The 12,713-nt window shown below is 29.3% G+C and overlaps 3 protein-coding genes and 1 non-coding gene across 9 annotated transcripts; 2 read left to right on the top strand and 2 right to left on the bottom strand.

The window, feature by feature from the left end:
- Positions 1–298: 298 nt before the first annotated feature.
- Positions 299–3,496, bottom strand: Mic26-27 (MICOS complex subunit 26/27). 3 transcript variants are annotated; one of them, XM_035879447.2, is made up of 6 exons: positions 3,410–3,496; positions 2,111–2,286; positions 1,713–1,852; positions 1,252–1,485; positions 763–944; positions 299–587 (listed from the first exon to the last, which is right to left on the bottom strand). In XM_035879447.2, exons 1-6 carry the CDS (start codon positions 3,446–3,448, stop codon positions 534–536), a joined length of 825 nt encoding a protein of 274 aa, XP_035735340.1. In that variant the 5' UTR covers positions 3,449–3,496; the 3' UTR covers positions 299–533. The 3 variants fall into 3 exon arrangements, with proteins under 3 accessions (XP_035735340.1, XP_035735339.1, XP_035735341.1); XM_035879446.2 differs by lacking the exon at positions 3,410–3,496 and adding an exon at positions 2,940–3,102; XM_035879448.2 differs by lacking the exon at positions 3,410–3,496 and adding an exon at positions 2,563–2,809.
- Positions 3,497–3,704: 208 nt separating this feature from the next.
- AsnS (asparagine synthetase) lies at positions 3,705–7,087 on the top strand. Of its 3 annotated transcripts, none has more exons than XM_035879429.2 (10): positions 3,705–3,866; positions 4,264–4,420; positions 4,507–4,632; positions 4,722–4,958; positions 5,032–5,206; positions 5,292–5,521; positions 5,613–5,740; positions 6,018–6,307; positions 6,424–6,658; positions 6,772–7,087. In XM_035879429.2, the coding sequence occupies exons 2-10, from the start codon at positions 4,295–4,297 to the stop codon at positions 6,929–6,931; spliced, it is 1,707 nt and encodes a 568-aa protein (XP_035735322.1). In that variant the 5' UTR covers positions 3,705–3,866; positions 4,264–4,294; the 3' UTR covers positions 6,932–7,087. The 3 variants fall into 3 exon arrangements, with proteins under 3 accessions (XP_035735322.1, XP_085520445.1, XP_085520444.1); XM_085664319.1 differs by having other exon boundaries at positions 3,846–3,970; XM_085664318.1 differs by lacking the exon at positions 3,705–3,866 and adding an exon at positions 4,045–4,182.
- Positions 7,088–7,347: 260 nt separating this feature from the next.
- TRNAR-CCU (transfer RNA arginine (anticodon CCU)) lies at positions 7,348–7,420 on the bottom strand. Its single transcript has one exon. It is a non-coding gene; the product is annotated as a tRNA-Arg (tRNA).
- Positions 7,421–7,867: 447 nt separating this feature from the next.
- On the top strand, positions 7,868–12,627 carry IleRS-m (Isoleucyl-tRNA synthetase, mitochondrial). 2 transcript variants are annotated; one of them, XM_035879406.2, is made up of 15 exons: positions 7,868–8,270; positions 8,361–8,483; positions 8,869–9,028; positions 9,108–9,312; positions 9,404–9,708; positions 9,798–9,964; positions 10,043–10,279; positions 10,377–10,549; positions 10,619–10,757; positions 10,870–11,027; positions 11,207–11,347; positions 11,461–11,671; positions 11,777–12,038; positions 12,121–12,302; positions 12,394–12,627. In XM_035879406.2, exons 1-15 carry the CDS (start codon positions 8,046–8,048, stop codon positions 12,625–12,627), a joined length of 2,922 nt encoding a protein of 973 aa, XP_035735299.2. In that variant the 5' UTR covers positions 7,868–8,045. The 2 variants fall into 2 exon arrangements, with proteins under 2 accessions (XP_035735299.2, XP_035735300.2); XM_035879407.2 differs by having other exon boundaries at positions 8,131–8,270; positions 8,377–8,483.
- Positions 12,628–12,713: the final 86 nt, after the last annotated feature.

Genomic DNA, 12,713 nt, shown 5'->3' with positions numbered 1-12,713 from the left:
TTATTTACTAATTTGATTTGACAAATTTAAAAATTACTTAATACTATGTACAAGTTTTACTATCTACTATTGCATCTATTCTTGCAAGTCCAACATGATTAATTAATCGAAAGACTCGTGCGTGCTTGTGTGTGTGTGTGTGTGTATGATACTAAAGACTGCTCGTATTCTTTACCAACCATACGATATAATTGACATTAGATTTTTATATAAAAATTCCCAATTTTGTGACGAGAGGGGGGGAAGAGAGAGAGAGAGAGAGAGAGAGAGAGAGAGAGAGAGAGAGAGAAATTGGAGAAACTCTTCCAATGACATATATTCTTTTCATAAGCTTCTTGCCGCTCTATTAGTATCTACCTGTGTCTTCTTAATGAATTAGAAGAATAAATCATAGAGAGAAAATATGACTTATAGAAACCAATATATACATATATCTTACATATATAAATAACAATGAAATCTTTTTCTAATACTTGTTACTATATATTTTTACAAACAATTACGATTTAGATAATCCGGTGATAGCTATCTTTTTAATCGACTTTTTCTTTATTTTCAGAGTCTGTCTTAAGCGTTGATGTCGTCACCTGCAACACAGCAACCTTATGCAATAAATCAGATAATCGATTACATAAAAAGCAAGTTTATGTACGTAGTACGATTAAACGATGTTATGGTATATTTTTAATGAAAAATATATATCTAAAAATTAATGTTTATATATGTATATATATATATATATGATATATGAATACGATATACCTCCTTCTTATCGGTTACCAGTTCCCATGTTCTTTCGCTTAAAGAACCAACTACATTGACAATGGCCCGCCCCGTATCAGCGGTCAATTCTACGAGTTCCGAAAAAGTACTAGGCATTTTAAATGTCGACATATCTGACAATGTAATATCTGGCAGTACTCGCTCGTTATCTCCTGGCTTCACTGAAATAAGTAATGTGATCTTAAAATCTAAGACTCAATAAATGATTCATAAAATATAATAAAATTAAAGATAAACATAAGAAAGGAATAAACCTCTCTTATGTATGGATATTTTTTATAAATAAATCTAAACTAATAGAAATATGTAAAATGCCATTTCAAAAGATACATTAAACATTATCTTCTTGTAAAGTACAATGATAAGAAAAATGTTTTATCGATAGGAGGGGTAGGTATTAATGTTAACTTTAACTTTAATTCTACGATTTGTTTTATGAAATGTACATTAAAAAATATTGTTACTCACCGCCATAAATAAAGTTATAACTAACATTAGCATAATGTTTGGCATATTCTAAACTTTCCTCAGCTTTCTTAGGATAACAAATGGCTGCGATACTAAGAGCACCTGTACTGGTATATATCAATTTTTTCAAGAAGCCTCCTCGAAGTCCAAATATTATACCTGTCAGTCCACCGATTCCAATAGCACCGAAACGTGGCATAGTATTATCTTCTTCTTGAAGATACTCTACTAAATCTGAAATAAAAAGATGAAACACGCAGAGACAGGTAGTTTACTTACAATATGGCATTTAAAAATATTATTTGTACTTGTCTCAAGCATGATATACCAAAATACAAACATTGACTAATAATTAACATTAATAATATTATTTCAAAACATAGGAAAAGCTTTAATCGTACTAAAGTTTAATTTTTGTTAAATAAAAGATGTCGTTTCAATAAATTAATATATTTCTTTACATTGACTATGCTCCAATCCGGTGTTTATCTTTGACGTAACTGTGTCAGATATGACTTGCCATTGTAACATGACACCTTCGAGGGATCTTCTAATCGACCCAAATTGTTGCTCCAAGGCAGAAGATGGATAAACGTTTGAACTGCAAGTAATATCTCTAAGAATCAATTTGTACTATATCATAACCTAAAAAACATTGAACTCTATTTTGTTTTCCATTCGTTAATTTTTAGTTCATTTAATATAACATATGCGTACAAATTATTATTATTATTATTATTATTATTATTATTATTATTATTATTATTATTATTATTATTATTATTATTATATCAAGACGTCTAAAAATATAAAATTAGAAACTCTTCTAAAATTAGGAAACATATTACCGATGGTTTACCATGGAATATCTTTGGAGTAAACATCTTCTAACGGATAAATAGGAAGTTCAGAAGGTCGAATCATCTTGCTTTCTTTCTTATTGTTGCAAGGATCAGGAGAATCTTGAGGAGATTGAGATCGAAGTACTGGCACCGCTGCGCAAAGTCCGCATGGCATTAAGAACTTTTTCAGAAACTATATAAACATAAACGAATCGAGTTTCAATTTTAAAAGACGGTACACTCTTCGATGATTGAATAATATAAAAATTAACCAAATAGTCAGATATTAATTCTTGAACTATATTACAGGTAATATATAGTTGAACAAAATTCAATGAAAATATTAATGAAAAAGATATGACTCTTTATGTATCTCATTGTCGGACAAGCGAATTCACAAATAAAAGTCGAAAATACACTAGACAAGACCATTTATCCAACATAGTCATAACCTTTAAAACGCAATTACCTTTAATCTGTTCATTATAAATTTCGTGTATATACAATTGCTCCAAGTTTTGACTATTATATCAAAGACGATATGGCCGTTTAACTGTAGTAAAAGAACTGGAAATCATTAAATAGTAGATACGCGCCGTATACGTAACCGTTAATACGTAATTCGGTAAAGAAGGTGAATGATATACCGATCGAGAAACTTTTGGGTTAACTTTAGAGAGCAGAGTGACACTCTTTATAATACAATATGAAATGACTGTTGCGAACTTCTATAAAAGAAAGACTGAAAAATATTTTCCTAAAAATGGCAAATTGTGGGTGTATATATATATATATATATATATATATATTGTATATATACGCACATAAGTATCCGTACACACATACTTTTATACCGACTCTTCCAAATTCCGTTAGAATACCGGGTTGATAATTATCGCAACGATGAACCGGTTCCCGACACGTTATATCTTTTCCAAAAATATTTCCAATTGTGTAATCCAAAAATTTGTGTACAAAATCATTCATTTCCCATTGAATTATATCAAAATGCTTTATCAATGATATTATCTCAATTTTAACAGCCAAAAATGTAATCTGATATTTATTTGAACTTTACCATACATCAAAACAATACTCCCAGATTGTAAAACGTTTCTATGGTAACGTCTCTATATGTATACGTCTATTTACTTTAGGAAATGAATGTAAAACTTCACAGTTAATGCCAAACATATATACATATGTATGTAATAAATCATATAAATCTCGAAAAGCATATTTTTCAAATATTTTTTAATCGGAAATAGTTCGATGTAAATAAAACTTTATAGAAAACTATCTCATGTAAAGCTTACTTTGTACGTATGTATGTAGCCAACCAGCAAGAGACACATTATATAATCCTTAAGATAAGTTATTAAAGATAGAAATAAAAAGATATTTATAAATATTAAATGAAAATTAACAGACGTGCACGTCATAATAATGAATAAAATGATGATTTATTAAGAAAAGAGTTATACTAATGAAAAAAGAATTTCTCTTTTATTAAAAATTGATCATATAACCTTTCGAGGCGCACATTATCAATAGATTATTTCTTTAAAGATATCAGATATCAGATGGCTTTAAGATACATATAAAAATATAAATATATGTATATACATATATGCATACGCATATATATATGTTACGTGCCGTAGGAGTTTGCGTAAACGCGTGTATTCTACGTGTCAAATTAAGAAATTGAAAATTCTTTTATTTAAAGCATATTTCGCAAAGTGCTTTCTCGTTATATTATAATTACAAAAGGTTGTATATAAATAAATAAGTATTGTTTCATATATCTTTTAATGTATATATATATATATATATATATATAAAATTTTTAATTTTAATGTCGGTGAACTGTTCATGTAAGCTATTAATAGTTACTATTTAATTACATAATTACATAGCAATAGATTTTTATCTATTTATTTGTCAATAGTTTATAGATATAAGAAAAACAACATAAGAAATCGTTAAATTAATAAATTAAACGGAGAGAGAGAGAGAGAGAGAGAGAGAGAGAGAGAGAGAGAGAAAACTATTGCGAATCCCTCTGAAATAATAACATATAATTTGTGTAAAGGAGAAGTCAATATGTTGTTAAATTTTCACTTGATATATTATAAAAGAATAATTATTAAAATGTAATAAATTATAGAGACGAGGAAGGTTAACGGTGGGTTGATAAAATGTGTGGAATTTGGGCTCTCTTTGGTCTAGATGGAAAGCCTATAAATTGTATCTGTGAAAATTTTGAAAAAATATCTCATCGCGGTCCTGAAGCATTCCGAATTGAATTTGATAATAGAGTTAAGGTATAAAATTCTTTCCAAACGATAAAATAAAATATAATACTCTATTAAAGATTTATGTTTTTAACTTGTAAAATGTTATCCCGCAGAATGGATATTTTGCATTTCATAGATTAGCAATTGTCGATTGTCTCAATGGGATGCAACCAATGAGGCTTAAGAAATATCCATATCTTTTTTTATTGTGCAATGGTGAGGTATATAACTGCAAGAAGGTAAATCTGTATAAATTTCAAAAACTACGTAAATTGAATATAAATTGTATTACATCTAAGACATGAACTTTTTTCTTTTTATGTTGCAGCTAGCGGAGCAATATAATTTTCAGTATACAACAAAGTGCGACGTAGAAGTAATTTTGCATTTATACGCCCAAGGTGGATCCGATAATGTCACACGATCTCTAGATGGTGTATTTGCATTTTGCTTACTCGATATTAAACAAAGGAAAATACTTATCGGAAGGGATCCATACGGCGTTAGACCCTTATTCAAATTATATTCAAATAGTGGACATTTAGCGATAAGTTCCGAAAGCAAAGTAATTTTAGCTTTTCTGAATGTCTGTGTATTAATAAATTTTATAATACATAATGCACATCATATTTATACAGGGTCTCATTAATATATGTAAACATATGCAAGATGAGTACATATTGCAACCATTTCTACCAGGTAATTACGAGGAATATGAAGTTTTGATCGACGGCCGAACAAAACTATTAAAAACCATCAACTATCATAAGCCCGGGGACAAACCTAACTTTCAAGTTTATACACCTTGGAATAGTACGTTAAGGATGAAAACGTAAACTAAGATCTTCTCTTATATTCATCTAATGTTAATAATAATGCGATAAAATATATTTTTCAGTGCTAAGTAATAGCGACGTACATGAGAACATAAGAAGATTGTTTTCGGCAGCTGTTGAGAAACGCTTATTGGCAGATAGACGAATAGGTTGTTTGTTATCTGGTGGTTTAGATTCCAGCTTAGTTGCAGCTACGCTTGTGCAACATGCAAAAAAACATAAGTTACCATACAAAATACAAAGTTTTGCGATAGGTATGGGAGATAGTCCAGACATTATTGCAGCAAGACAGGTAAGGACTACTTGTGTCTTTTTTCTATTGTTATTATCCTATTGATTCTTGTGCATATAACGAAAAAGAAATGTACATTTTTATATACTAGGTTGCAAGCTATATAGGAACGGAACATCATGAAATTATTTTCTCTTCCAAAGATGTAGCTGAAATTTTGGATAAAGTTATTTACCATTTAGAAACATTTGACATTACAACGATACGAGCTTCTATCGCGTAAGATTTTTCATATATTTTCATGTATATGTATATATACGTATGATATATATGTGTCTGTCCATCTTGTGTGCTTGTATATATATATATATATATATATATATATCTCATTTATTAAAAAAGAATTTTTCCGTTTACATGTATAATATTTGGTAGAAAATTACTTAATTATTTAAAAGAGCTTGGCGGAAAAAACTTATCTCAACTGTTTTAATCATCAAATTAAAAATAAGGAAGAATAAGTTATTAATGATTATATATCTTATTTATATTTTAGGATGTATATTATATCAAGATACATTTCCCAAAATACAGAAACAACTGTGATATTTAGCGGTGAAGGCGCAGATGAATTAGCACAAGGATATATTTATTTCAGGGATGCTCCCACAGCTATGGATGCGCACAATGAATCAATTAGATTATTAAAAGACATTTATCTTTATGACGGTTTAAGAGCTGATAGGACAACCAGTGCATTTAGTTTAGAACTTAGAGTTCCATTCCTTGATATACAATTTACAAATTATTATTTGTCACTTGATGCTGCCATTAGACAACCGCAAGGTAATTAAAATACGTATTTCAAATTTATCACTCGTTAAATTAACGAATAATACATTTTTAAGGTAGCTTAGATTTCTAGAATGAACATCTTTTCATTTAGTTTCTCATTAATACAGGTGGAATTGAAAAATATTTATTAAGATCTGCATTTGATGGTACTGACATATTACCATCTAAAATACTTTGGCGACATAAAGAAGCGTTTAGCGATGGTGTTACTTCCATTAAAAAATCTCTTTTTCAAATCATTCAAGATATTGTGGAAGATAAAGTACAAGATGAAGATTTAGCAAAAGCACGCATTAAATATCCCCACTGTACGCCAAAGACTAAAGAAGCCCTTTATTACAGGTGATGGGATCTCTCTCTCTCTCTCTCTCTCTCTCTCTTTTAAACCTTTAAATTAGTTTAAAATTCACGTAAGTCAAGGATAAAATGAACTTAATGTTTGTCGTTTTTAACAGAAATGTATTCGAATCATATTACGGTGGTCAAGCTGAAATTTTCACTCCTTACTTTTGGATGCCACGTTGGGTGGAAGACATCGTGGATCCATCTGCACGATTTATTAATCACTATTCTGCCGATGTAGATATTAATAACGATTATCAGATCAAAAATTGATAATAGAATTATATGAAAAGATGTACCTATCCTATAAACCAAATTTTTAACATCTTTTTATCATATTTGTTAATATGATAAGAATTAAATATATATTCGGAAATTCATGTACTAATAATATAAAAATATTAATATAAAAATAGTAATATAAAAATATTCTGTGGTATACATATTATTTTGTAAAAGAAAAAGTGCAACCTTTGAACTTTTTACTACAATAATTAAAAGTGATCTTTTAATATTTTCTCTAAAAAGAGAAAGATGTACCAAATTGTTAATAATATTAATAATTTTCATCTGATTCCAGTTATTACGGGATTGTAAAATATTATATTCTGCATGTTATTTCAAAGCTAATTTTTTCGATTGATGTTTCAAAATAATGAATGGATTAATAAAGAAAAAAAAACTTGCGCTACCCCTGGTGGGACTCGAACCCACAATCCCCGGTTTAGGAGACCGATGCCTTATCCATTAGGCCACAGGGGCTTACATTTCGTTATTTTCTCTTTATGTAACTATGGTGGAAAGAAAATCTTAACAAAGTAATTCTAACATTTATAAATGTATTGGCTCATTATCCATTTAACATATCGTGACAGTTCGAAATAAATCACATTTTAACTCGATCAAATTAGAGGAATTGCGTAATCCAATAAAAAACAGACTCGGTGATAATTGTCAACATCACTCATGTGTCTGTTATTTAAATCATAGCTGATCAGTTATTCCTATGAAATATATATATATATATATATATATATATAACACATACATACATATGTACCTATAGATATAAAAATTTTCGAAAATTGTGTGTATTGTAATGTTCGCAATTTGAGCGTGCGAGATGCGCGATTTATGCGACATCTAGTGGGCTAAAAACAAACCGATTGATTTCGTTTACCCTCCTCTACAGGAGAGAAATAGATGATCTTCTATTACTGATCCGTGTTTCGTACAGAAAGAATTTTTATATTTCATAAACTCTAATTATTGTTTATTCGCATAGTGTAGTTACTGATGATAAAAATTTAACATTTAAAAAAATAATTTATAATTCAACGTAATATAATATAATAATAATAGTAATAATAAAACAATAATAAAGAAAATGCAATACAGAAACCTATATGCTCTGAGAATGCCAACGAAACATTTTAATTTTTGCATTTTAAAATATAGAAAATCATACAAAAGTCACATAAGAAATTTACAAGATGCAGCTAAAGATAAAGTTAATAAAAAATACACCGAAACTGTTATATTACCACAAACAGACTTTCAATTACGACTTAATGGGAAAAAACGAATTGACATGGATAAGTATTTACTAGAAGTAAGGATTATTTTGATTGCATTTTTATAACGAATAATGTTTATATAAAAGTGTACAATTTGAATTGAAGAAAAACCGTTACTTTAATAGAAATGTGGATTCTTAGATTTGTATCGTTGGCAAAGGAAAAATTTGGTAGGACCGGATTTTGTCTTGCACGATGGACCACCGTATGCCAATGGAGATCCTCACATGGGACATGCTGTCAATAAGGTTAAATATTAGATTTGATAAAAATTTATATACGATATATTAATTGAATATATCTGTCTAGAGGGTGTGCCATATTTAAAACAATCCGCTAAGGATACAAAGCGTTTCAAATAAAATTTAAAGAGTATTAATTGAGGATTGCTTTCCATTGCATAATCTATTTGTCCCTTCTATCTTCAGAGAGAATATAAGATTCTATTTAAAAAGGATTACGAATATGAACCTCTGTTATTTAAATATTTTCGCATATTGTGTCAAGGCATAAAAAGAAAAATGAAAATTCTTTTTCATATTTTTAATATAATTTTTCGATCGTATTAAATGGGACATCTTTTTTGCTTGAAAACGTCATATTATTAATTGGCAAATTTTTATGTATTCATAGATTTTAAAGGACATTACATTACGAAGTAAAATTATGAAAGGTCAACGAGTACATTATGTACCAGGTTGGGATTGCCATGGTTTACCGATTGAACTGAAAGCGATTAAAAACTTTGATACCGGATATCAGAAATTGGATGCCTTAGAAATTCGACATAGAGGTAAATAATTATATCAGTTTGCTTTAAGGATATTATATATGAAATAAAAGTTCTTTTTAACCTCGTGATATATTCCTAGCATGTAAATTTGCTAAAAGTGCCATTGTAAAGCAAAGAGAAGTTTTCTCTTCCTGGGGTATAATGGCTGATTGGAAAGAAACTGGATGCTATTTTACAAATCAAGTTTCATATGTCAAAAATCAGTTACAGCAATTTATGAATTTATATGAGAAAAGGCTAGTCTTTAGAGATTTTAAGCCAGTCTATTGGTCACCTTCCTCTAGGTAAAGTAAAATTTATTTTTTTTTTAAACAAAGTTCTATATCTGCTTGCTAATTGAAATTTAAAATTCAAAAAAATTGTAATTCTTTATAGAACAGCCTTGGCCGAAGCAGAATTAGTATATAACGAACAGCATGAAAGTAAATGTGCCATTATTCGTTTACAAATGTCTGATGTACCGTACAAGTTCAAAACATTTACCAATGGCAGTATATATGCCCTCGCATGGACAACTACACCTTGGACTTTAGTAGCTAATCAAGCTTTAGCGTTTTCTATTAATTCTAAATATTGCTTGACCGAGGATGCTTGTGGCAATTTTTACATTATCGCCGAACCACTGGTAAAAGATATTGAATTAAAAATTGGTCATTTGAAGTCAATAATAACCATTAATGGTTAGTATATTATTACTATATACATTGAATAGATTACAAGAATTTCAAAAGGAATAAGGTATTTTATTGATATGTGCAATTTATTATAGGAAACGAATTAAATGATGCCAAATATTTACATCCAATCACTAAAGAAACTCTACCATTTTTACCAGGAGAACACGTTACAATGAATCTCGGTACTGGATTGGTACATACAGCTCCTGCACATGGTCCAGAAGATTTTCTTCTTGCGCTTGAATATAACATACCAGTTGTAAGAGTGGCATGCATTTTAAAAACAAGCAGACGTTACACTACGTGAAAAAGACTTATTCTTAATTTTTATCATTAGCTATCTTTAGTAGACCACAATGGTCGATATACGGAAGCAGCTGGTCCTGAATTTGCAGGCTTGAAAGTTTTATCCGAAGGCACTGAAAAAGTCCTAGAATGCATAAACAAAGATATTTTACTTGTTGAATCTATTAAACACAGTTATCCGTATGATTGGAGAACCAAGGAACCAGTTATAATTCGAGCAAGTCATCAATGGTTCATTGATATTAATTCCATTAAAACAAAAGCTCTCGTAAGTCGCTGATGAAAAAGAAAAAGAAAAAAAGAAAAAAAAAGAAAAATAATCCAACGTTAGAAATATTTTACTTTTAAGTTTTTATTGTTATTAGGAAACTTTAGATAGCATACAACTATTTCCAGAAAATAATCGATCGTCTTTTCTCAATGGTCTGCTTGTACAAATAACGAAGCGACCGTTTTGGTGCATTTCACGGCAACGATCTTGGGGTACACCTATACCTGTTTTGTATTTAAAAGATACGGGAGAAGTATTTACGAATAGGTAATATACACGTGTGTATATATATCACTCTTAAACATATTGATTTATTAATTTATGCCTTACTTATAGAGAATGGGTAAATAGAATATGTGATCTTATAGAAAAAAATGGTGTGGATTGTTGGTGGAAATTTACAATAGAAGAATTGGCAGGAGAAGAGATTCTTAAAAAATTTAATCTCGACAAAGACAATCTAAGAAAGGGTGATGTACGGAAAAATTTTTATTATTTTTAAAACTATATAATTATTGAACGCTCCTCTATAATATTTTTCTTCTTTATCGTATATTGTCGTTAAATGTGGGCACTAACCTTTATAGGATATTATGGATATTTGGTTTGACAGTGGTATTTCATGGTCCGCAATTTTACCAGAAAAAAAGGCCAATTTATATTTGGAAGGACAAGATCAACTTACAGGCTGGTTTCAATCGTCTTTGTTAACTTCTGTTGCACTTCAGGGCTCTTCTCCTTACAAGTATGTTATAAAACTTTGTAATAAAACAAATAGTATCATAAAAAGGTATCATAATGATTACAGCTAATTGTAATAATATTTCCATGCAAGAGTTGTTTCCTTTTATATAGCATGTATATATATTTGAACTATATTATGAAAATATATTCTCCTCGTCATATATAATATTTCTTTTTAAGTGAATTATTTGTACATGGATTCGTGGTAGATGAGAATGCTTCTAAAATGTCTAAGTCAGAAGGCAATGTTATACATCCGGACGATATTACAAAGGGTGGTAATAATTTTGGAAAAAATGTATATGGAGTTGATGCACTAAGGTAAAAATGGAAAGAATACAATTTTATTACGTTCCAAATTTATTTCGATATAAGGATAATGTAAAGAGCTTGGTTTCTGAAATATTAAAGTAATTTTGTCATACTTTTGTCAGATGGTGGGTTGGCAGTCATGGTTGTCAACACATTCAAATACGTGTTACGCAAGAAATATTGCAAGAAAGTAAAGAATCAATACAAAAGCTTAGATTAATATTGCGTTTTTTGTTGGGTATTCTACATCCTAATACGGAATTCAATTTAGATCCAAAATTTTTGCATCTTGATCGAAACATGCTACATCGCTTATATCATTACAATAAACAGGTAAATAATCTTCGTAAATATAGTATATGAGTATAATTATATAATATCTAAGAGCAGGGACGAAGAGAAAAATAGTTAACTTTTATTTAAAAAATATTCTTATAGATTCAAAACTTCTACGACAGTTATCAATATCAGAACGTATGCAAACTGGTAAAAAATTTTATTGCGAACGATGTATCATCGATATATTGTCATTTAAATAAAGATAAGCTTTACTGCGACGCAATAACATCGCCATACCGTGCTGCTACTATAAAAGTAATAGATGCAATACTCATTGTTATTTTGAGAAGTATCGCTCCAATTGTACCCCACTTGGCAGAAGAAGTTTGGTTACATCGTAATAAAACTACTGATGATACTGGTAAATGAATCTATATGATAAACTCTCCTGATAAAGATTCCTGTTACAAAATAGGGCGTATCATAAGTCTTTGTTCTATTAGAATACATACCACTGCATTATACCAGATATAATGTACCAGAGACTTGGAATCAACCAGAAACCATTGAATGTATAGAAGCTGCATTATGTTTAAGAAATAAAGTTAACAAACTTGCCACTAGAAATACATGGGAGTTAGCAGCTACAATAATGACTACTAAACAAGATTATGAAGTATTATCAGTAAGTGCTCCTTCGATGTTAATTATCAATTGGCATTACTACAAAATTATTTTATTAGTTATTTTAATACGTACTAATTATCCCATTATAGATTCTTCAGAAAGAAAAGCAATCTTCTTTGTCCGAATTATGTAATATTTTACAAGTTTCAAAAGTAACTCTCATAGAAAATGATGCGCTTAATGAAACGCAAGTGCTTTTAAATCCTATAGAAAAACAACTATGTAAACGTTGTCGAAGACATCCTGAAATGTACGAAGCTGAAATATGTGAACGTTGTACTAATATACTCGATAGAAATATTTCAGCAACGGCATTTACTTAAATAATCATTATTATCCGATAAAATACAATAGTCTAATGACAAGAAAATATATTGATAAGATATCTTAAGGGAAATAAAGTAAATAA

Source organism: Vespa mandarinia, unplaced genomic scaffold, assembly GCF_050613455.1.
Source record: "Vespa mandarinia isolate Hongniang unplaced genomic scaffold, ASM5061345v1 scaffold_37, whole genome shotgun sequence".
NCBI lineage: Eukaryota > Metazoa > Arthropoda > Insecta > Hymenoptera > Vespidae > Vespa > Vespa mandarinia.
This window is presented reverse-complemented; position numbering and strand designations above follow the sequence as displayed.

Bases quoted from the DNA above. Each gene is read 5' to 3' on its own strand.
- AsnS (XM_035879429.2), top strand. From the start codon at position 4,295: ATGTGTGGAATTTGGGCTCTCTTTGGTCTAGATGGAAAGCCTATAAAT. The intron at 4,633-4,721 runs GTAAATCTGTAT...TTTATGTTGCAG, and splicing joins AGGTATATAACTGCAAGAAG to CTAGCGGAGCAATATAATTT. The intron at 6,308-6,423 runs GTAATTAAAATA...TCATTAATACAG, and splicing joins TGCCATTAGACAACCGCAAG to GTGGAATTGAAAAATATTTA.
- IleRS-m (XM_035879406.2), top strand. From the start codon at position 8,046: ATGCAATACAGAAACCTATATGCTCTGAGAATGCCAACGAAACATTTT. The intron at 11,672-11,776 runs GTAAATAATCTT...ATATTCTTATAG, and splicing joins TATATCATTACAATAAACAG to ATTCAAAACTTCTACGACAG. The intron at 12,039-12,120 runs GTAAATGAATCT...TTGTTCTATTAG, and splicing joins TAAAACTACTGATGATACTG to AATACATACCACTGCATTAT.
- Mic26-27 (XM_035879446.2), bottom strand. From the start codon at position 3,080: ATGAATGATTTTGTACACAAATTTTTGGATTACACAATTGGAAATATT. The intron at 2,287-2,939 runs GTATGTGTGTAC...ATGTTTATATAG, and splicing joins TTGGAAGAGTCGGTATAAAA to TTTCTGAAAAAGTTCTTAAT. The intron at 588-762 runs GTATATCGTATT...GCTGTGTTGCAG, and splicing joins TGGTAACCGATAAGAAGGAG to GTGACGACATCAACGCTTAA.